General features: G+C 45.1%; 1 protein-coding gene across 1 annotated transcript in view; it reads right to left on the bottom strand.

Moving 5' to 3' along the window:
* The window catches only part of LOC125939821 (venom metalloproteinase antarease-like TpachMP_A), a 174999-nt gene that overhangs the window by 106001 nt on the left and 44769 nt on the right, over positions 1-24229 (bottom strand). Inside the window, exons 8-9 of the mRNA XM_049655273.1 lie at positions 15274-15408; positions 7843-7975 (exon numbers count right to left, since the gene is read on the bottom strand). Coding sequence (XP_049511230.1) covers positions 7843-7975; positions 15274-15408 — 268 coding nt within the window. The remainder of the gene's footprint in view (positions 1-7842; positions 7976-15273; positions 15409-24229) is intronic.

The raw sequence follows: 24229 nt of genomic DNA, 5'->3' as shown, positions 1-24229 counted from the left end.
GCGTCCCCCGTGGAGTGTAGCAGGTCCTGAAGCTTGGTCCCAAGTTTTGCACGTATCCCAGACTTGATATGACGCCAATGCTACGCCTTATTAAGACAGCAGCTGCTGACAAAAAATCCAAGATATGACTTGTTGCACATAACCCAGAGTTGAAAGCCTGCTAAAGAAAGCCAGGCTGTGCAAGACGGTACATCTGAGCCCAGTTGCGACTGCGCTTCGAGGCGCGAACTTTAAGCTCAGTCGGACCAGAAGGATGCGTTTTTTTTGTGCCCGAGCAGCTATACAAAAAGAGGCCACTTCAGTGACAGATGGACATTTGAAAGAGCTGAAAGAAGTCACACCGACTAGGCTGAAGAACAAAGCATCAAAACATGTCAAGTAGCTGGACATAGAAAGTTGTCCTCTGCATTGAGGGCGTGTAAATGCGCAAATCTACCCTTATTTTTCGCAGCAAAGACGCACAAGGATATATGCTATTTAAGGTTAATAATTTTCATCATCATCATCATCAGCCTATATTTATGTCCGCTGCAGAACGAACCCTCCCCCTCCCTGGGATCTCCAATTACTCCTGTCTTGCGCTAGCTGATTCCAACTTGCGCCTCCGAATTTCCTAACTTCATCACTACACCTAGTTTTCTGCCGTCGTCGACTGCGCTTCCCTTCTCTTGGTATCCATTCTGTAACTCTAATGGTCCACAGGTTATCCATCCTACGCATTACATGACCTGCCCAGCTCCACTTTTTCCGCTTAATGTTTACTAAAATATCGGATATCCCCGTTTGTTCTCTAATCCACACGGCTATCTTACTATCTCTTAACGTTAGGCCTAACATTTTCGTTCCATCGCTCTTTGTGCGGTCCTTAACTTGTTCCCAAGCTTCTTTGTTAACCTCTAAGTTTCTGCCCCATATGTTAGCACCGGTAGAATGCAATGATTGTACACTTTTCTTCTCAACGACAGTGGTAAGCTCCCAGTCAGGATTTGGTAATGCCTGCCGTATGCACTCCAACCCAATTTTATTATTCTGTATATTTTTTCTCATGATTAGGGTCTCTTGTGAGTAACTGACGTAGACAAACGTACTCCTTTACAGACTCTAGAGGCTGAATGGGGATCCTGAATTCTTGTTCTCTTGCCTGGCTATTGAACATAATCTTTGTCTTCTGCATAATAATCTTCAACCCCACTCTTACACCTTCTCGGTTAAGTTCCTCAATCATTTGCTGTAATTCATCTCCATTGTTGCTGAATAGGACAATGTCATCTGCAAACCGAAGGTTGCTGAGATAATCGCCGTTGATCCTCACTCCTAAGCCTTCTCAGTCTAAGAGCTTGAATACTTCTCCTAGCATGAAGTGATAGCATTAGAGAGATTGTGTCTCCTTGCCTGACGCCTTTCATGATAGGTGACTTTCTAGTTTTCTTGTGGAGAACCAAGGTTGCTGTGGAATGCTTGTAGATATTTGCCAATATATTCACGTATGCATCCTGTACTCCTTGTTTATGTAATGCCTGTATGACTGCTAATATCTCTACTTAATCAAATTATTTTTATATTCTATGAAAGCCATGTAGAGAGGTTCATTGTACTCCGCTGATTTCTCTATTACCTGGTTGATGACATGGATATAATACATCGTAGAATATCCCTTCCTGAAGCCAGCCTGTTCTCTTGGTTGGCTGAAGTCAAGTGTTGCCCTGAATCTAGCTGAAATTACCTTGGTAAATATTTTATACAACACTGAGAGCACACTAATGGGTCTATAATTCTTTAATTCTTTAACATCTCCCTTCTTATTGATGAGAATGCGTTCTTCCAGCTTTCTCGTACACTTGAAGTCGTGAGGCATTGCGTATACAGGGCCGACAGCTTTTCAAGGGTGATACCTCCTCCATCCTTCATAAAATCGACTGTTATTCTAGCTTCCCCAGCAGTTTTTGCCCTGATCATCTCTTTCAAGGCCCTTCTAACTTCATCGCTAGTTATAGAAGGGGCCTCTGTATCATGTTCATCACTACTTCGAATGAAAGTAGCTTGACAGCGCTGGTCACTGTACATGTCAGCATAGAATTCTTCTGATGCTTTTAGTATGTCATCGAAATTGCCGGTGATATTACCCTGCTTATCTTTCAGTGCATACATTTTGCCTTGTCCTATGCCTAGCTTTCTTCTCATTGATTTCATGCTGCGTCCATATTTTACTGCTTCCTCAATTTTTCCCACGTTATAATTCGGATATCTCTTACTTCCTTCTTGTTGATCAAATAATGTTATAACGCGGCAATCGGCTAAGGCTACTAGGCAGGTATTTGCCGACGCATGTGTCGGTGATCAAGGTCGAAGATCTGTTGCTCGTTAAGAAACCACGGATCATGTTGTAATTCATTAAGAGAGACTGCCTTAGACTACTTTAGACTACCTTTTAGGAGTCATCATCATCGCCTTTGTCACAATTTCAGACTGCACTACCACTGAGATCCGCCCACAAAAGGGGCAACAAGCAGAAACAGGTGACAGGGGAAACTAGCGGTAACTCGCAAAGGAAGACGTAATCTTCAACAACGAACAGGCCGTATTGAATCATGGTTTGCTACAGTTGTTAATAACATTTCATAGGCTCGACTTGACAGGTTAGCGTTACTGTAACCATTGCTGTAAAGTAGCTCAGATAAGTTCACGACTGCTAGCGTATATATGACAATTACGACGAGTGGGAAAGCATCGTTTAAATTTTCAGTTTCTTCTCATCACGGATGATGGAGATCGAATTGAACACTGATGCTCCAAGGAATAACAAATAACTTTAGATGTCTAAAAAAGTTTTGAATTTTCAACGAAGTACGGTGGCAGTATGCACCGCACCTTGAAAATAGGATGATGCCCTTTTCTTCCGCACTCTTCAACTTTGTGGAATGGAGAGGGGTAAAATGTTGCATCATAGCGTTCTTTCGAAGTCAAGCCCGAACCTTTTAGAATGAAGCAACCGCACACGTGTTTAACGCCTCTCGGCAGCTGGCATCCCTATTATGTTGCTTACACGCATGCCGTGGTCGCTTTTCCTTCTAAGTGGACCTAAACTATTGATGACCGGTGCAATGCGTTGGTGTCATACCTTGCGTTCATCAAGTGTCGTCTCATAAAATTGTACGAAATAACAACGTTAAGATGCTTTTTTCAGTGGAGAGTATGCTAAATTCGCACTGTAATCAACGTAATGAATATGCACCTATCGCAGCCTGTCAAACGAAGGACGCAAAAATTATTTGTTAAATGCTAAATGTACCACACAGCTGGATGTATATGTTACGAGAAGCATAGACACGCTGCCATGCTGTGTGAGCCGGTCTTCTGTAACCTGACAAAGTACTGCTCTAGATGCAAGTGGTGCGCTTTGGTTCAAATGTTCGTCATTCTGGCCAATTATAAAGACCACGAGGCTCAGAAAATTTGTGGCGTTTTCCGCACATATACGCATGACGGGCATTGTGTGTGTTAGCTATCCAGTCGTTGTATTCTTAGATAGTGAGACTGATTATTTCTCAATGTGAAGTCTCATGCTGGTTTTGCCTCTGCAACATTACAATTTTTAGTCTGAGTATATGTTGTTCTGCTACCAACATACAGGAAGAACTGTAAGCGCTCATTTCAATCACCCTCTCTCCTTCCTGGTAGCATTAATGCCAAACTGAGTTTTTTTTCCTCGATGAAGGAAGTGGAGCAGATTATCTATGGAATGGAGACGTGTGGAGCTAGAACACCGCATACTGGAGGAACTCTCAATGACTTTGCGGAGCACCGCAATGGTTAGCAGCAGCGATGTGCCAGGTTGTGACTACAAAGGACGGAAGATTGCTAAAATAGCCACATTGCAGCACGTATGCAGTAAATATGGCGAACGCCGACAGGAGCCAGGTCGAGCAACACGTCATGTCATACGTTGCCATCTTAGCTGCTTGAGCTGAGTATTCTTTTCCGTTAGGAATAGCATGACAGCAGTGCTGATTATATCGTGTTCCCTATTTAAGGTATGTAGTATGGTCAGAAATTCATTCTCTAAATCCAGTTTTTCGCAATATAAAGCGGGTGCTGGAGGGGCCGTGAGACGTACGTAGCAATGTTTAAGCTAGGAGGCGCCAGTCAGCTGAAACTGCCGAAGAGCGTGGCACTCCTTACGTACGGACCTCACCATCAAGTTGGGTTGACGTTGCAGTTATTAAGTTATTTCTCAACGACGCAGTCAGCAATACCACATATATCGGTTCATGTGAATTTCGACAAGCTCTTATGTACGATGATTTTTTAGAGCGTACAGAATTATTAAATATCGCCCGTGGCAGATAACATATTTCAGGACACGGTGCTGGATTAATAAGACTCACGGGCGTCATTTGCATGAGAACTCGAAGTTCATATTGAGCTAATTTACAAATATTTTCTAAATAACGTTTCTAAATAATATTTTCTAAGTAAAGTTACTTTGCGGCACATTTTGCAAGTTACAAATTGTAGCCGATGCGTTGGCAAGGTGTATATCATTGTGAGGAAGTTTCAAGGTCACATCTGCTTCTAGATATTTATTTTCAACGTGTGCGACCAAATAACTGGTAGTCCCTCCTAAAGTTGTACTTCATTGAAATAAACGGTGGTCTGTTTACAAAGTAAGTGCTACAAGAGTGCACTTTTTCCAAGTTTCGCAGCATTTATCGCGAACTTCGTGCGATCCTTACCGGTTGTTCCAAGTTGATATACCTTGCAATTTCACCGGCTCCAATTCAGAAAGCGCCATATGAACGCTAAATTATTTATTCGCAAGGTGAATTATGACCTCTTTTAATTTGTTCATTGCGCATTTCAATTTCTGGTGCGACTAATGTCTGCTGTTGCAATAATCCAGCTAAGTTACAATTACTCTATGCACTGGAGGTGGTTTATAAAAAATTTATATTGTATGAGAAAAACACAAAGGAAATTTGTTGTACAACGAAAAGGTTTGATGCAGTTTCACTTATTATGTAAATTGAAAATGTACACGTGAAATATCTTCACGTTTTTTAAAGTTTCATGCATGTTAATGGTGCAATTTAATATCTCACGTAATTCAAGAGCAATGCAGCGATAACATTTGGGCTGTAACACAATAAATTATGAGAATCGTGCGGTTGGTGATTGTGCGCTTGTTTGGCTTTTTTTTAATTCCTTATGTTCTCTTCTTTGCAGCAGCCACAACTGCTGTTGAGATGCACTCTGCCTTACAAATATTTTCTTAAATTTCTGAAGGGTGACATCTTTTTTGAAATCTCACCTTGCGTAAGGTCCTGACTATTAAAATCGAATGAGCTGCTTGCGTCCACGGCAGTAAATGGCACAATATTTCCACTTCACTCCAGAGGATACTTAACACAAGCTGTGCGCTGGTATTATAACACGTCTACGATTTTTTGAATATGTCAGTCATCCATGAATCGTAGGAAGGCTGCCACTCCTCATCACGTTAAAGGGGCCCTGAACCACCCTTGGGATTGGTGAAATAACATAGTCCGCCGGTAGCATCCGCTGTTGTGAACATCTCAGCGAAGTTCTGCTGTCGTACGCGGTCCGTGGTGCTCGCAAGCGGAGCACGAAGTCACCTTTCTATCAAACGCTCTCCTTTCAAAAGACCCCATTATAAAGCACACTCCCATACACTTCCGCTATTGGTCGCTGCGGCCGGCTAAAGCGCAGCCGCCGCGAGGTGGCGCCACCAGTCCACTGGCGAAGCGCACTGCGGCTCGCTGAGGACAACCGCGTTTGGCTTAAGTTTAGCGCTTCGTAGGCACCAAAATCGGAAGTCCAAAATGAAATTTGAACTGCGCGCTACGCTGACGTTTTGGAGGTGGAGCGTTGTGGCGCCGTCCCACTCCGCCGTAGCCTTCGCAGTGCAAGGCATTAAAGGAGAAAGGGGAGCACAACGGAGGCCGTGTTTCATTGCCAATTACTCGGCCACTACTGAACGCCTTAAAGTACTTTTTCCGGTAAAGTGATTCTGAAATAGCCTACTTTCACTTCAAATGTCTGTCTCCACTTCGATAAAAAGTGGTTCAGGGCGCCTTTAAAAGAAATAAGTAAACAGAGTTCGGGGCAGATTTCACAGAAACTTACACTTGAGAAACCACATGTCTATCGACACATTGAATTTAAGAATAAGATAAAGGTGGCAAGGACCAGCAACGAACCATGAGCAAAACCAATGCGATTGTTTAGACTACTCAGAAGGCGCTTTGCCATCGTTTCATCTTTACACAATGCGCAAAGATGAAGTGCTACACTCGACGTTACACGTTTGCTAGCACTGGTTTTAAGGAAGTTGTTTTTGCTGCACGGCAAAAACTCTTCCAAATAGTTCTGTGTTTAGCAATACGGTGCTCTTCGTGTTCCTTCAAATTTGCGAGTGCATGCTCGAAGACTCCTTTCCTTTAAAAGTCGAGCACCTTCTGCGCTTTGTACCGACTGCAGATATTCTTTCAAAGCAGCGACCTTTCAGGGGTTCTTAACTTTTCGAACCAAGCGACCACAGCGGGAACATAATATGGCGAGTAGGGTGCTTCTGGAAGAGACACCATGTTGGTTTCTGTGGAAAACTCGGTGTGCGAGAGATGAGTCACCTGGACCTTTGTTTTCTAGCGGCAACAATATTCTATCAGACTGTTTTTGCAGAACAACCTGCTTCATTTTATAGCCAAGCTGAAGCTTGACTATAAAGTCAATGCAGGCTGTATGGCCAGTCTGGACGCATTTTCGATGCCTAATTCAGTGATTGTCGTGAAAGACCATGAACATGTTTTTACTGGGCTATCGACTTGCCTCGCCTATTTTGGGTAGTGGAGACAGTGTCACGTACCGACAAACAAGTGTAGTCCCCGGGGCTGACTACAGACGTTCCTTACGGGGCACTCGTCAGCTTTGATTCCCGCTAAATTTTCGCGCTTTCTTGCAAAATAAACACGCTAAAATGTCATGGTTTTCACACGATTGCTGAAGTGAAGCAAGGACGGGGTATGATGCTCACTTGTAAAGGAAGAAATTGCAGGATACATTCGCAAACATGCAGGAACATAGCAAGCACTAATTTGTAGGCGCGTGACAGCCTTTGAAAGTGTATTTAACATTTCTTGAAAACCGAGCTACTTTGTAAAATGTTTGCTACCACTTCGTATCACACGTAAGTGTATCACTACAAATTGCAGGCGCGACAATTTAATGTCCATGCAAAAGTTTTACAGTTGTTTGTTTTCATTCTGCTGTAAAGGCAGGAATTTCTGCCACATTTAATGCAAAACAGCGACTCGTTATTAACATTTTGAGTCCTCTAAATGCTTTGACATTGATCATAGCTTCGGAACGCGGTATTGTCAATAGAACAGGCGAATGTAGAAGTTAAGATGGAGTTCCAGTTGTTCCGCTTATATGAGCCTGTGCGCCGGTCGTTATAAAGCTTCAGATGATTATAGATCATTCCCATAGTTATGAATTTTCTTTGCTGCGAATCAGTGCTATTAATGACGCCGTTGTCGTTCAAACAGCTTGTACAAGCACATCATTGTTTTTATTATGCCCTGAAAAACGTACACACGCGTATTGTGATAAAACTGTAAACAAGGGGGCAAGGCACAGTTAGTGCAGCTAGCTCGTCCTGTTCCTTTTTGAGAATCAGTAGCACCGAAACCTGATTTAGGCAAACCTGCATTGCGCATTATCGCATGTGAATATCATTAACTCGATATATATCTGTGCAGTGTCAAAAAGCACTGTGCAACGTAAAATACTGGACATCAGGATTGATGCAACAATTTATCCCACCTCAGTACCCAGGAGTTTCTCGCCCACAGACAAGTACTTGTTACAATTTGCAGCTCTTTCTTCTTCACGTTTTGGATCGGTCGTTATGGCTGGTACGTAGTCCTCTTGGAACAAGCACTTAGCCTTGGGGGTGCTGTGCGAATGCAACGAATAAGGTATGTCAAACTTTCGAAACTACCCTTTTCTGAAAAAAAACACCTTGTGTGAGTGCAATATGTGGATTCCTCCTTCCTCAGTTTTAGGTGCTGTTAACGTGCTGGACTTTATATTATCATCTTTATCTAATCCATCAGAAGTGCAGCGCAGAAGTTCACCATCGCAACAGCCGGAGAGTGCTATAAATAAAGCAGTTCCTCAGAAATGGCGGGTATATTCGTCATTCTTCAAGTTCTGCTTACTGTATCTCTCGGGGAACGTCACTCCTTAGCGTGCACAAACCCAGCTTATGTTAGCATGTCCAATGAAGACTACTGCATCATAGTCCTATTCTGCCTTTACTGACTGCCGCCAACAGCTCGGTATTTCCTGCTGCCAACCAACATGTACTTGCACGGTGCTTCTGCAAATGGTATCTATGTTAGAACAATGGAGGCCTGAAAAGCTCCGTACCATAAGCGCGGAGGCGTGGTCATCTACTTACCCGGCTGGACGACAAGAGCGTTCCGCCACTAGCGACATGCTTAGCACGCTAACAATGGCATTTACAGTAAAATATCACTTAAATGGCATCCATTGTGACATGCGACGACCACCATCAAGTCTCTAGCACGAACCTACGTGAGCTGCGATGCCAGAGAACTTACTTCGACCCTGCGCATTGCAAGTCGGCATTGCCCATAGCTTGACCTCGCCACCTAAATAAGGCGAATGTCTGTTTTTTAAAGCGAATATTTACAGTGCTAGGCGAAATCGACTGCGTGCAGAAAACTATCGTCATCAGCATTGGTTCGAGTGTCGTCATCTTCTTCGGCAGCTGGCTTGCTGGCGCCCCTCGGGTTGCGCTCGTACTTGTGCTCGGCCAACACCTCCTAGACAACTCTCGGCTGGGGACGCGCACGTGCCACTTCTCCCGTGTTCGTCGACGTAGTCTGGCTGCGCTGCCGCTCATCATTCCAGCGTAGAATTTCACTTCTCTTCTGTCACCGTAGTAGGGAGGCCGCGTTTACGGGGTATCAGCAATTGCTTAAGGGCTATCATCCATTCATTGCCTTACGTAACGGACAGATTTAATTTTGAAGTAATTTTATTTCGAAGAATCGCAAGCGGCAATGATGGGCGAATGCTGCTAACCACGCCGCCGAGCAAATTGCAGTCATACGTGTGCGTAAACTCATAATTGAGAATTACTTTAATGAACCCTCAGGATTAACCCACTCATAAACACCATGGCTGCAAGTTTTAGGTTCCCTAGTTAACCATCGCCACGGAGTGCAAGGGCCGTCGTATTTTTTACTGTTTCATAGTAATATGAATGGAAGGTTAATGATATTTGAAACTTTGAATTTGCTTCTGCTTTATATACTAGCGTCTATATAACGTGAACATTTTAATTACATTTCAGCGTCTATCTGAATTTCGCAACCTTATAGCGTCCCACATGTGTAAATTATCTGGTGTGTGCACGTGCCCACGCAAAAAGCCTATGTTGGCACTGGACAACGCGTTGTCGGCGCCTGCACCTGTCGACTAACGATACAGCTCAGCGTCTACGTGACCAGCTGCAATTCTGCTCCTACAGTACAAAAGAACGGCTCCAAGGGGGAGGATGTTCTGCTCAATATCTGCATCGGGCTTTTCATCAACTTGCGGCTTGCTTCAACTCAATATCTGTATGCTTTGTTTTCAGTATGATCACATTAAAGCTTGATGTCTATTTCATTGATATGGGTGATAAAGCTGCAACAACCATGAATGGACTAATTAAATTGGTAAGTGATGGTAAGGCACACTTGAAAACAATGCATACAAGAAAGAAAAAGTTCTGTTATGTGATTGGCACGTTTGAGAATCCAAAGCAGACTACAAAACAAGAAAGTGGTTAACCGGAAGATAGCCGATTGAAGTGGTTGAACAAGGAATGTCGCTGAACCCAAAGTTCCGAAGTTAAGTGTCATTGTTGAAACGTTGACATTCATCATCATCATCATCAGCCTACATTTTATGTCCACTGCAGGACGAAGACCTCTGCTTGCGATCTCCAATTACCCCTCTCTTGCGCTAGCGTATTCCAACTTGCGCCTGCAAATTTCCTAACTTCATCATCCCATCTGGTCTTCTGCCGACCTCGACTGCGCTTCCCTTCTCTTGGTATCCATTCTGTAACCCTAATGGTCCACCGGTTATCCATCCTACGCATTACATGGCCAGCCCAGCTCCATTTCTTGCGCTTAATGTCAACTAGAATATCGGCTATCCCCGTTTGTTCTCTGATCCACACCGCTCTCTTCCTGTCTCTTACTGTTAGTCCTAACATTTTTCGTTCCATCGCTCTTTGTGCGGTCCTTAACTTGTTCTCGAGCTTCTTTGTTAACCTCCAAGTTTCTGCCCCATATGTTAGCACCGGTAGAATACAATGATTGTACACTTTTCTTTTCAGCGACAGTGGTAAGCTCCCAGTCAGGATTTGGCAATGCCTGCCGTATGCACTCCAACCGAATTTTATTCTTCTGTAAAGTTCTTTCTCGGGATCAGGGTCCCCTGTGAGTAATTGACCTAGGTAAACGTACTCCTTTACAGACTCTAGAGGCTGACTGGCGATCCTGAATTCTTGTTCCCTTGCCAGGCTATTGAACATTATCTTTGTCTTCTGCATATTCATCTTCAACCCAATTCTTACACTTTCTCGATTAAGGCCCTGAATCATTTGCTGTAATTCGACTCCATTGTTGCTGAATAGGACAATGTCATCTGCAAACCGAAGGTTGCTCAGATATTCGCCGTTGATCCTCACTCCTAAGCCTTCCCAGTCTAAGAGATTGAATACTGCTTCACTGCATGCTTAGAGCATGCAGTGAATAGCATTGGAGAGATTGTGTCTCCTTGCCTGACCCCTTTCTTGATAGGTAACTTTCTGCTTTTCTTGTGTAGAATCAAGGTAGCTGTGGAATCCCTGTAGATGTTTGCTAAGATATTTACGTATGCATCCTGTACTCCTTGATTACGCAATCCCTCTATGACTGCTGGTATCTCTTCTGAATCAAATGCCTTTTCATAATACATGAAAGCCATATATAGAGGTTGATTGTACTGCGCAGATTTCTCGACTACCTGATTGATGACATGGATATGATCCATCGTAGAATATCCCTTCCTGAAGCCAGCCTGTTCTCTTGGTTGATTGAAGTCAAGTGTTGCCCTGATTCTATTGGAAATTAGCTTGGTGAATATTTTGTACAATACCAAACGCAAGCTAATGGGTCTGTAATTCCTCAATTCTTTAACGTCTCCCTTCTTATGGATTAGTATAATGTTGGCGTTCTTCCAGCTCTATGGTACACTTGAAGTAGTGAGGCATTGTGTATAAAGGGCCGCAAGCATTTCAAGCATGATATCTCCTCCATCTTTGAATAAATCTACTGTTATTCCATCTTCTCCTGCAGCTTTTCCCCTGGTCGTGTCTTTCAAGGCCCTTCTAACTTCATCACTAGTTATAGAAGGAGCCTTTGTATCCGGTTCATCACTATATCGAATGAAAGTAGCTTGGTTGTTCTGGGAACTGTACAGGTCAGTTAGAATTCTTCCGCTGCTTTTACTATGTCATCGAAATTGCTGATGATATTTCCATGCTTATCTTTCCGTGCATACATCTTGCCTTGTCCTATTCCAAGCTTTCTTCTTACTGATTTAATGCTGCGTCCATATGTCTTTTCCACTTTATAATTTCGGATATCCCTTACTTTCTTCTTGTTGATCAGTTTCGACAGTTCAGCGAATTCTATCTCATCTCTTGAGTTAGAAATTTTCATGTTTTGTCCTTTCTTTATTAGGTCCTTCGTTTCCTGGGAGAGCTTACCCGCTGATTGCCTTGGTGCCTTACCTCCCACTTCAACTGCTGCTTCTGTGATCATCCTAGTTACGGTTTCATTCATTACCTCTATGTTACGTTGATATTAGAGACATATATTTATCTTCCATTGTGTCTTTCATACCAGTTTCTATTACGAACCCCGCCACGGCGGCCCCATTTCGATGTGGGCGAACAGGTGTATATAATTTTGGTGGATGTTATAGCACCCCAGGCCGTCCAAATTATTCCCGAGTGCCCCAATACGGCGTGCCTTATATTGAGATCGTCGTTTTGGCAGCTAAAACTCCATAATCTATTTTTTTCATTTCGAAATCAAGAATGCGCCCGACTAAAGAAACAGAGAGCAACCGAGAATAGCTTTTGTCGGCGCAAGCTGCGAAGTATTTACAGGGTAACTAAAGACAAAATCTTGTCCGGCGGTATTGGCAAATTACTCTTTTACAATACCAAAATCGCCACTTCTACTGGGAGAAATGGCTCGGTAAGACCGAAAAGGCCCAAAACGAAAACAACGTTTCGCAAAATGTTCCGGGGCGCGGGAACACAATTAAACATCTGTTATCAGATTTATTTGCATAGAGTGCAAATCATGTACACAGCTTCATGTCGAAAGAACGCTGCATTGAGACGATTCCTCTAGCAGTGTCCCTGTGCCCAGTGATGCTTCGATAGACGGGATGGCTGTTTAAATAACAGGTGGGTAACAATGCCGTTGCCGATGATGCCGGGTGAAAATCAGCGAGTTGCTCCGAAGGTATGAGGTCAAGGTAAAGGGGGCATGAAATTGTAGTCATCAGGCGTTGGAGTGGATCCCGGGAACGGCGCCAGAGGCACTGGCTGGTTGAACGGTGCAGCTGATAGCGGCGATACGAGTACAGCCAGGGAGGATGGCATGTCTAAAAAGCACTGCCTAAAGTTATACGAAAGGTAACTTTTACTTTATAAGAATCGATGACTAAGTTTGAAAGGTATATTGTTTGAAAAGCAACACAGGGGCGCTGCCGGTGGTTCTTTCAGATTTCACACCAAGCACGCCGTCGTGCACCTACCTTCTCCAACGGGTCATCGGCGGTTTGCGGCACAAAAAGATTATTTCGGCATTTCTGTAAAAGTGTCCTTTGGCCGACTTGCAAACACCCGGCCCCAGTTCATTGTGAAGCTTGCCCCAAGAGTGCTTGGACAAAAATGTTGCAGTGGCTTAGCTCGGCTATGCCAGGATATACGTAGCGTTAGCAAAGGTTCAGCTGATTATTCTTAGCTTTCCTGGTTGTCTAGATTGTCAAGGATTGGCTTGATTGTCATGCTTACTGCTGCTCCAATGACACACACAAACGCCAGTCAGAAGCGCAGCGGCTCCAGCGCAGTGTCAGACGGCGACTGCACAGCGAGCGCGCGCCGGCGCCAGTGCGTCTACCACGGCTACGACGTCACTCCTCTGGAATGCGCAGACCGGCGGCGGTGAGTCGCGCGCGGCGGCGGCTGAGTGCGCGAGAGGTGCCGGCTCCGGTGGCTCCGGTGCGCAAGCCATGTGACATCACTGATCCTTGCGCATGCGCAGCACGGCTCTTGATGTGCCGCGCGAAACGGGCTTGGCTAGGCCAGTGTAGCTAACGCTACAAAAAAAACTTACCGGACAGTATTGGCAAATACCGAGAGCACAGTAACTCCGCACAGGTGCAGCGGAAGCAGTAGTTGCCGGTAAGGCAGCTCTAAAAACATATTCAAAGTTGTGAAACATTATGTCCAATATATGCGCTCACAACCGCTAAAACAGACCAGAGAAAATATATATTGTCTATTAGTAGAGATGTCCACCCGACATGCGCATTCTCACGAAGTGGCTTTTTGCCGTTATCTTGTCTGCAGTAATGATGCTTGCAGATGTTCTAATCAATTGAGTACGGAGTGCTAATAGAGGATTTCAGCTCACATAACCAAACTTAGGATTTGTAAGAATTCTGCACGTTTGCATGGAAAGATATCAAATTTGATTAAGAGACACGTATTAGTAGGGGACTCGGGAATAGTTTCAAGAACACGGTTATATTTACCATGCGCGTAAACCTAAGTAGACTAAAGTTTTTGCATTGCAGCCGCGGCAGCCGGGACAGAAGCCGCAGCATCGAGCTCAGCAGCGAAATGCCAAAGCCACAAAGCTACCATGGCGGGAGCAAATCAAAAATACGTTAGGCGTTTGATGTGCATTCTGCTCTCGCAAGCACAGTGTTGCGTTTGGCAGTCATCAGCGACGCCACAGCCATATCCGTTTTCACGTAGAATTTTTTTTGAAAGTTTAAAATTATTTCCTGATTTTCTGAAGCGTCCACTCACCCTAAGAATCAGTTATGCTACCGTGGTAAGTTTCCTTTCAGCGACTTCCGGCGCAGGCAGTACCGAAAACACGCGTGAGGGCCTTTGCACGACGAGCAGTCAATATGCACCACTCGACTCCGTTTTCGACAAACTTGCACATGATAAAACAGCTTTCTTCCAGGATAGCGGGCAAAATTTCCGCAAGATTTGTTAAGTATTTTAAATTCTGTATGAGCCAGGTATAATAGCTCGAATGACGGGAAAACAACTATGCAAATCCTGATATTACACACCAGTTTCACGGTTCGGTCAGCTTCGCTGAAGCAATGGTACCATCGTTACGCAAATTGAAACTCGGTGCTCCATTCACTTCTTTCATTAAGCTTGGAAACACTGCCTAGAAGAACAGTATAAAGCTCTCGAACGCTTCTATATGCAGCTTTATAGAAATACTGTGGTGAGTCTACACTGTCTCAATTTTGATCGTACATAATACACACATAAATTTAATTTCGGTGCTTAATTGAGCCCTCTATCACGCTTTATAACATTAGTCTTCAGGAGGAGCAAGCGAGTACTTTGAAGTTATTTCCCAAGGTGCCAATTATTCACAAGTTCTCACATTTGTAAGTCTGCCCCTTATAATACTCTCGTCATCTTCTAAAATATTCTCGCAGCCACATTTAGTTCCCCAGGATACAGGAAAATCTGCTACAGGCTTTACATACAGCACTTCTACTGAGACACAAAGTGAGTGTTTAGCAATTTTTATTTTGCCCCACAATAAACTGCATGACTTGCTTTCTGCTCGCACATTGCTGCGACTTTACCCAGCCAATCCAATTCCCAAATCCTTACGTTATTTGCTTCTTCCTGGAAGTCAAGAAAACTGCCATATTATTTCTTTCAAGTGTATCTATAGCTGCAATAACAGCGTCGCTGTACTACTTGTGATGTGAATGGTGACTGCACCATCCGTTTTTCCGCTGGTACTTGCTGTAACTCAGATGAGTAACGCCATCATACTCGCACGAGTACGTCTGTCTATTGTTACATCGCAACAATATGAATAGCGATATTAGGAAACTTACCGCAAAAATTCATTAATAGCAGCTTTGGTACAGTAAGAGTAGAAAGGCTTCGCGTATGCCATATCGGTGGCCATTATATAATTATTATCTTGGCAGGCCTTTGATGTTTTGTCACCGTCATGATGTGATCCAAGCCTAAAAGAATGTTTGGCGATGCATTGGCGAGTCTGCTCAAGACAGAAGACGCTTAGTGCGGCGCACAAACTCTAACTCCCGATGCCGAGAGCAATGGCGCCAGTAAATCTAGTAACTTGCATAAAACTGGAGATACTCTGCACTCAGAAAAGCCCGAAAACAATGGGTTAGTGACGCGGCAGCCTCTACGTCATGTGCTGCTAAACAACAACCTTCCTAAAGGTTTCGTGTAGCAGAGCAAGCACCAATATGCAGCTCAAATGATCTGGTAAGTTTCCATGAACAAACATGATTCTTTCTTTATACAATAATTAGGTATATTCAGCACGGCTGGTTTTCGTGTTTTGGGCATGGCTGGTTTTAGTGTCTACAGGGACTATTTTTCTAATATCACGCTCGATCAAAATTAGCAATATCAATAAAAAATGTCATCAATTGATTAGTTTGACGGAAGAACGCTTCTAGTGTTATACAGACATGCTGACACTACTATGCAAATGCACTTCATTGTACGCAGTATTTACGCGCGTACTTATTTATCCTTTTGTTGGTACTGCATTTCAACCAATAACAACTTAAACTTAATGCTCAGCGCAAGACACGCCTGCATGATTTGAACTATCATGAATGTTATCGATGGTTATATCCGTTGTCTGTTGTCACTGAAGCTTGTTTATTGTGATTGCATTCTATGATTGTATTATTATAATATATTTATTACTCTGGAATCTTCGATGACTCATGCTGAAAACCCGACGCGCTTGACCGGCAAATAAGATTTCGAAGATAGCAGACTGTGTTTGGCGCTGTTGTTGTGCTTCGAGTGTGACTTGTTTTTCGCGCGCAAGTTCTCCCAATACAAGTTAGTTTGGTCAATCACAGTTGTGCTACTGCGTTCTTGATGGTTCCTACAACGTGGCACCTGGTTGAAGTGCTTTTGCGTTCATGTAGTGGACGCCGCCGAAAAGCCATTATCCAAGGCCTAATTGACGAAAGTACTCCGCTACCGACGAAGACGTTGAAAAGACTATCTCGATGGCATAGCAACGAAACTCCAGCATCCCGACTAAGCCTGGAAGCAAATAATAGGCCTACAAAAGAAGAGCTGACGACGCGACCCTCCAGCCACCGGTAAACGCGTCGGAGTCATGATCTGACGTCAAGACCAAACTGCAACACAAAACAAAAAATAACTGACCTGAACGTACTTCTCGACGGCCACGCAGTCACCGCTTCTGTCGGCACAGAAGCCGACTACTCCATCATGAGTGGGCCCATTGCCGCCTAGTGAAAAAAATGAAGACTGCATGGGAAGGCCCTCAAATTCGGGCCACCGGAGGACACCTGATAACGCTGAGTGTTATCTAAACGGCAAGAATTACCATCCATGGCCACATATACCCTGTCACCTTCGTTATATACAAACAGTGTTCACATGACGTCATTCTCGGCATGGATGTCCTGAACCAACACGGTGCAATCATCGACCCGCAGTCGAAGTCACTAACGCTAGCTGAAGATCAATCAATACCGCCGGAAGCGAGCAACCTCAAGCCACCATGCCTTGAGGTTGCTGGAAGATCGAGTAAGGATTCCGCCTCACTCCAGCATTGTCATTTTTGTAGGCACCGAAACACCCACGGACGTAGAATGCGTCATCGACGGCGACCAACGTCTACTGCTCAACCGTGAAATTTGCGTCGCAAGAGGGACCGCTCGACTGCACGGAGAACAAACGGAAGTGATGCTGGAAATTTTCAGCCAGGAGTTCGAACACATCAACAAGGGCACAACGATCGCATACATCGAGGAAATTGTGAAAATCAACAATGCGTTTGTCCTCTAAGGTTCTATCACATCTACGTCGACGACCATAGTTCCTGAACCAGACTTCTACATCAATAGTAGTTTCCCCAAGAGCAAGCAGCACCAAATCAAAACTCTTCTTCTATGTTAAAAAAAGTGCTTTTCGACGTCATCGAGGATGACGTCGAAACACCAGTTACAAATCATCGCATCATAATAACCGAAGAATCTGTTCAACCATTTCGCCAGAACCCTCAACGAGTTTATAGGTGCGATTGTGAAGCAATAAGGCAACTAATGGATGAAATGCAGGGCGAATGCATCATTCAGCCGTAAAAAGCCCTTGGACATCTCTTGTAGTATTGGTGAAGTAAAACGACGGAACCCTACGTTCCTGCGTCGAGTATCGTTGACTGAGCAAGATCACGCAGGAGGACGTATACTCCCTCCCAAGGATAGAGGCGCATTGGATCGGCTTTGCAATGTTAAATACTTTTCGTCGATAGACTGGCTACTGGCACAAAAAGTCGACGAGTGGGACCGCGAAAAGACCGCCTTCTTTATACGATGGACGGCCTCTATGAGTTCAAAGTAATGCCATTCGAACTGTGCTCGATACCTGCAGCATTACAGCGAATGATTGAAACGGTGTTAGTAGGGTTGAAGTGGCATACCTGTCTCGTCTACTCAGATGACGTCGTCATCTTAGCCGGGAATTTCGATGATCACATGAGGTGGCATGAGACAGTACTAGAGGCCATCAAGGCATGATAGCTTACTCTGAAGTCGGAAAAGTGCCGCTTGGTTTACGACGAGCTTCTGTTATTGGGTCACTTCATCAGGAAATGTGGAATCCGCCCTGATCCGCAGAAGACATCTGTCATCGCTAAGTTCATACAGCCCACCGATAAGAAAAGAGTGCGCAGACTCCTTGGCTTGTGTCCATAATACGGGCGCTTCGTCAAGAACTATTCGTGCATCGCCGAACCATTAAACTCTCTCACGAAATCAGACGTTCATTTCAAATGGCAAGCGCCGAAAGCCGAAACCTTCGAACAATTTAATCAGCGCCTGCAGTCAACACCAGTACTCGCCTAATTCGACGAAAACGCGAACACCAAAATCTACACAGATGCAAGTAGGTGGCATCGCGCCTTCCTAGTCCTGATTAGAAAATGGATTTTAAAGGGCCATTGCTTACGCTAGCCAGTCGCTGTCGAAAGTGAAAGACAATAATTCTACAACGAAAAAAGAATGCCTTAATTGCCATCATTTGGGCTACCACAAAATACCGACCTCACCTATACGGCAGGTTCTTCAAAATCGGAAGCGAACATCATGTCTTGTGTAAGCTGGTTAAACTTAATGGACCCCAGGATGCTTCGCACGATGGATTGTGAGGCTCCAGGAATTTGACATCACCATCGTTTCATTATAAGGAAGGAAATACTCTGATCTATCACGCGCCCCCATTGACCCGCCACCGCAAAACGACAAAGATGACGACGCATTCCTAGGAACAATAGGTGCGGAAGACTTAGCGGAACATCAACGAAGAGACCTGGAGCTAATGATCACTGTCGAGTACTTGGAAGTCAACACCGACGTTGTCCCTAGGGCATTTAGGCGAGGCTGCAAAACTATGTCCTCGCAAAGAACTTCTCACAAGTCCGCTCAAACTACCTTGTTAGTGTTGCCTCAGTACTGCGTCCTGAAGTTCTGCACGCCCTACATGACGATCCGACCGCTGGGCACCTCAGATTCTCGCGGACGCCATCGAGGATGCAGGAAAGGTATTACTGGCCGTGCCTGTCCGCCGACGTTGCCCATTAGGCCATGATATGACGAGACTGTCATCAACGCCAGACAGCACCGACAAGGCCAGCAGGATTACTACAGCTAAGCGAGTCTCCCTGCTGACCATTTCTGGGGATCGGAATGTATTTCTTGGGACCTTTCAAGACGTGAACATCCGAAAATGAGGGGATCGTCGTGGCTACCAACTTCGTTACCCGGTACGCCGAAACGGAACATATCCCTAATGGGAATGCGGCCGAAGTTCCTAAATTCTTCATCGAGAACATCCTGCTACGACGTGGTGCCCCAAAATTCATCATCACCCACAGAGGAACAGCTTCCACAGCACAGCTCACCCAACCCATTTTGCAATACAGCCAGACAAGCCATAGGATGACAACAGCCGACCACCCGCAGACGAATGGTCTGACGGAGCGGCTGAACAACACCCTCGCCGACATGCATGCCGCTCGCAATGTACGTCGAGGTAGAGCACAAGGCATGAGATGCAGTCCTGTCGTGGGTAAGCTTCGCTTACAACACGACGGTGCACCAAACAACGCAGATCACGCCGTTTGAGCTGGTTTACAGCAGTAACCCGACGAAGACTCTCGACGCCATGCTGCCACACGTCACCGAAAAATAGGATCTTGACGAAAAGAGCGTCGCCGCCTATCTCCAGAGTGCCGAAGAAGCCCGACAGCTCACCCGTCTGCGCATCAAGAACCAGCAGATGACCGACCGGCGACACTACAATATTCGACGACGTTACGTCGATTACCAGCCCCGCGATCATGTTTGGGTTTAGACGCTAACACGTGGACGAGGACTAAGCCAGAAACTTTTGCGACGCTATTTCGGACTCTACAAGATCATCCGACGTATTGATTCATTGGAATCAGTGGTCCTGACAAACGGGATTTCGCCATCACAGCGGCGCCGCTCACGGCCTGAAATTGTCCATATTGTGTCCATATTGTGCGCCTTAAGCCCTTCTACCTGCGCGCACTCTGGGACTTTGTTTCTTGGTTTGTTTATTATTATTTCTTCATTGTATTTCTGAAGAGGGGGCAATTACACGTCTGCTTATTTATTCTCGGGGACTGACTGCATTTCGCCCACTAAAAACATAATTTTATCGCTCAGCGCAGGATGTGCCAACATGACTAGAATTGTCTTAAATCTACCAATAAAAGTTAGTTTCGCCATTCACATTTTGGCTACTGCGTTCATGGCGGTCACTACAACGAGACCACATACAAAAAACTACGGGGCACCTGAGCAGTTCGGATGATGTGCAAATGCGAGAGCATTACTTGTCGCTGAGTTCGTCGCTGAGTTATGTCCCTGAGTTTAGTGTTGCGGCGTAATGTTGCTAAGTTTAGTGCTGCTGCGAGTGTAATGTGGCTGCTTATGAGGTCGCAACAACGCAAGACGAGAAATCAGCCTTTTTGCGATCACTTAGCTGAGCTTTATTTGAGGAGTTCTCTTTAAAGTAGTGTTTCACGCTTATTGCATTGAGTGTTCATTCTCGATGAAACATCGTTTCCGCACGATAAGACCCGTTTGCCGAGCGATGACAGTGGTGTTTACAACATTTTCATTCAAAATGATGGCGGGTTCTCAGGATGGCCCCTGTTGTGGGCGACTCCCTCGGGCCAAGTGACGATTTTCAGTTGTTCCCCAATTTAGGCGGCAGTTATAAGTAAGGCCTCCCAGATAAATTTAGCGAACGCAGTACTTTTCCGAGCGGCAGCAAGGTTTTGACACTACGTTTATTCATCGGGTTCATAGGCGAACTCCACCTTATATTATGTGGGGATGTCGTAGTCGTTGTCCGACGGGTAGTTGAAGCGCGTTGCATCTTATTCGTTGTCGTCGGCTATGGGCTTCGGAGACGGTGTCTGCGGGTCTTCGACAACGGATTAATTTTGACTACCTGGGGTTCTTTATTGTGCGCGACAACGCAAGCACACGGATATTTTTGCATTTTGCCTCCATCAAAATGCGGCCGCCGCGGCCGAGATTCTATGCCGCGATCTCGTGCTCAGCAGCGTAGCGCCTTAGGTGACAGCCACCGCGGCGGGTCGTTTGCGATAGCAGTTACATAAGCACTTCAGGGCCGCTATTTTGTAGCGATGCCTTTAAAGTACTAATGCCTTTTCGCGCTTATCGCGCTTTGTCAGTGGTCAGAGCGACGGACCGCGCGTGTTATCAACGTTGACATCGTGAGCGGACCGTCGCTCTGACCACCGACAAAGCGCCATAAGCGCGAAAAGGCATTATTACTTAAATTCATCGCTACAAAATAGCGGGCCAGGCGTATTTCTGCCATCGCCGTTGCTATGATCGTTTGTGTAATGTGCAAGGACGATAACATCGTTGCCGCTCACCGTATGCTGTATTTGCGAACAAAAGCTAGCGAGCGGGAGTCGACGATGGGGCGCTGTACTCGGAGCTGCGTTCTACTCGGCAAAGATAGGGCGCTCGGCAGCATCTGCGGGCCCTATCTTGAAAGTGATCTGCGACGGGGAAAGAGACTGCCGTGCGCTGTGTTTTCGCCGTTTAGTTGTCGTTGAAGTGAAAGGTAGCACGAAAGTCAATTCGCTCACTAATGCTGTCACGCTTCGTCACTCCAGCGCTTCCTCACTCCGCGGTCACGAATGAGATGTGCTCATATTTGTATGTGCGCGCGTGACACCATACTTGTCAATTTACTTAGTAAGCTAATGTTAACAAGTCTATACGGCCGATATAACTATTATCCTTACTTAGTTTAGATGTCTACTAATTTGCTATCGCAATCGTTACTTCGCCTTACGGACGAAATTGCGAAACTTTTTGCTTAGATGAAGAAACACATATTCGTCTAAGCAAGCCGTTTTTATTCACGGCTTCCTCATGACGGTGGGGTCGCACAGTGAGCCAAGTAATGCTCTCGCATTTATAATCACAATACAGTGAGCCGCCTGAAGTGAACGACTTTGTTAAGCAACTACAATATCACCCACTTCATCGCATGTCCTTAAAGGCCAGTCCCATGGCAGAACGAAGGTGTACAAAAAAGCAGCTCGAGATCACACTTTAATGCTGTTCAATCCCGATAACTAATTGTCACCGTGTGCTTCTGTAATTAGGCAAATTCAGAGAATTGGTTATTTGAACATCCGTCGGGTAGCAGTTTTACTTAACGATGGCATAGTGGCTCTGTGCGCTCACGCAGGTCTAATACAGGACTGAGGAACCACCCATTGAATGGAGTGCAAAATGACAACACCATATCGAGCAGCAATGACGATGGCTTCTGCTCTTCCCCGGGGGCTTCCGGTTTTGTAAGAAGCATATAGTGTGTCTAAGCTACACGTTTGCGAGATTAGGGGTGGTCAAGAGCAGGCGCTGTAATTTTGCGACGCAATAAATTAGAGATTTTCAGAGAAGCGTTAGCGATGGAAAGTAAATGCATTACGCAAAGAAAAAGCATCGTCTTTAGGGCCTGTTCTTCGCATGTTATTGGGTTTCTTCGGCTTTTGTGCGCTAGGCGAGCGTACTAAATTTAACTGTAACGTTAGCTATGAGCCCATACAGCGTCCGACTTCAAATCTTAAGGAAACGCGTTGCTAGCGAAATGACAGAATGGTAGGGAATGGCCTGTATTGCCATAGACAAGTTTGGCATGAGGCATCAATCTGCGCTCTGTCATCTAACCTACCTCTTAAGCTTGCGTTTACGTACTTTAAACTAAAAGTCTCGATAGGACAAGTATCTCTTCATCCCGTAAAGGAGCTTGTATTTAATATACGTAAGACGACAAAATTGCATATTCTAAAATTCGATATCGTAGGTAAGTGCACTTTATAGGATTACATGCGTTCGCAGTTATTCACCAGGAGTGTGATGAGCCATGCGCGTTTCTGATTGTACAGAGTGTTGTTGTTGTTCTTCGCTTCTTGATGTTAAACAGTGTCTTTTTTCAGTTGTTTGATATGTTGTTAGCGATGTTCTCCTCTTTTCGATACTTGTTTCTCTTACCCCCCCTCAGTTATTGCTCCAGTTGGAGCCTGTGAGGTATGTGTATAAATAAATAAATAGGTGAATAAATAAATAAATTCTACTGATTTTATCTGTTCTCTGCTTCACTGGGATCTTGAATGAGAAACGTGGCACTTTTTGTTCGTTTATGCATATTGACCCCATTTAGCATATTTAGGTACCCGTTACAACACTTTGTGAACTGGCCCGATGAGGTTATAAGCCTAAAGAAACGTGACGTGATGCATAACGCAGGGCAGATAACCGGTAGACTTTTAGAGTTACAGAATGGGTGCAAAGGGAAGGGAAATGAAGTGATGTGAAGGACGGCGGGAAATTCGGTGGGGTGATGAAATTAAGAATCAGCTCGCGCCGGATGCATAGCCTCTTCCTCGCCTCGACGACGCCTTAGATCGGCTTCACGGGGCCAGATATTTCACTACACTCGACGTTCTCTCCGCCTTCTTTTGTCACACCGGACGGCCTGTATCGATTTAACCGCCTTCCTTTCGGGCTCCCTGATTTACCTGCAACCTTGTAACCACTAATGGACCGGGTCCTTGGGTGGCGTTGGTCGATGGCGCTGGTGTATTTGCGTGACATCATCTTTTACGCTCCCATATTTTCCGAACAGCAACGGTGATTGGAGCTCGTTGTGTGGTCTCTAGATGATGGTGGGCTCCGCATAAGGCCTTCAAAGTGTTTCTTCGGCTATTCCGAAATTACCTAATTGGGTCTTGTTTTGAGCGCCCACGGAATCAGCCTTGACCATTCGAATCTAAAGCTTTAGCAAGCATTCCGCCTCATACAACGGCCAAACAAGTTGAAAGCTTTAGGGCTTCACCTTCTACTTCCGCCGTTTATTCCCTGGCTTCGCCGCTCGCGCTGCATCCTTCAAAGCACTTCTGAAGAAAAAAAGCCGGCAGATCCCACACCCTATGGGAATCAATGTTATGCGAAGCAGAGGGCGGATAGCCTACCAAGTTAACGAAACGACCAGGAGAGCACAAACACGTAGGCGGCTCCTTCATGAACTACATGACACGCATGTCATATCATTGATGTCATGAGTCCTCAAGAGTCCCCTTAGCTACACCTAAGATACCTAAGGGCGAAAGCCTTAGTCATGCTCATGACTATGACTTCAACCATCAACTTTTATGTTTCCTTCACTTACTATACAGGTCCG

This window comes from Dermacentor silvarum, chromosome 9 (genome assembly GCF_013339745.2).
Source record: "Dermacentor silvarum isolate Dsil-2018 chromosome 9, BIME_Dsil_1.4, whole genome shotgun sequence".
NCBI lineage: Eukaryota > Metazoa > Arthropoda > Arachnida > Ixodida > Ixodidae > Dermacentor > Dermacentor silvarum.
The sequence above is the reverse complement of the archived record's forward strand: the minus strand, read 5'-3'. Positions and strand labels throughout refer to the sequence as shown.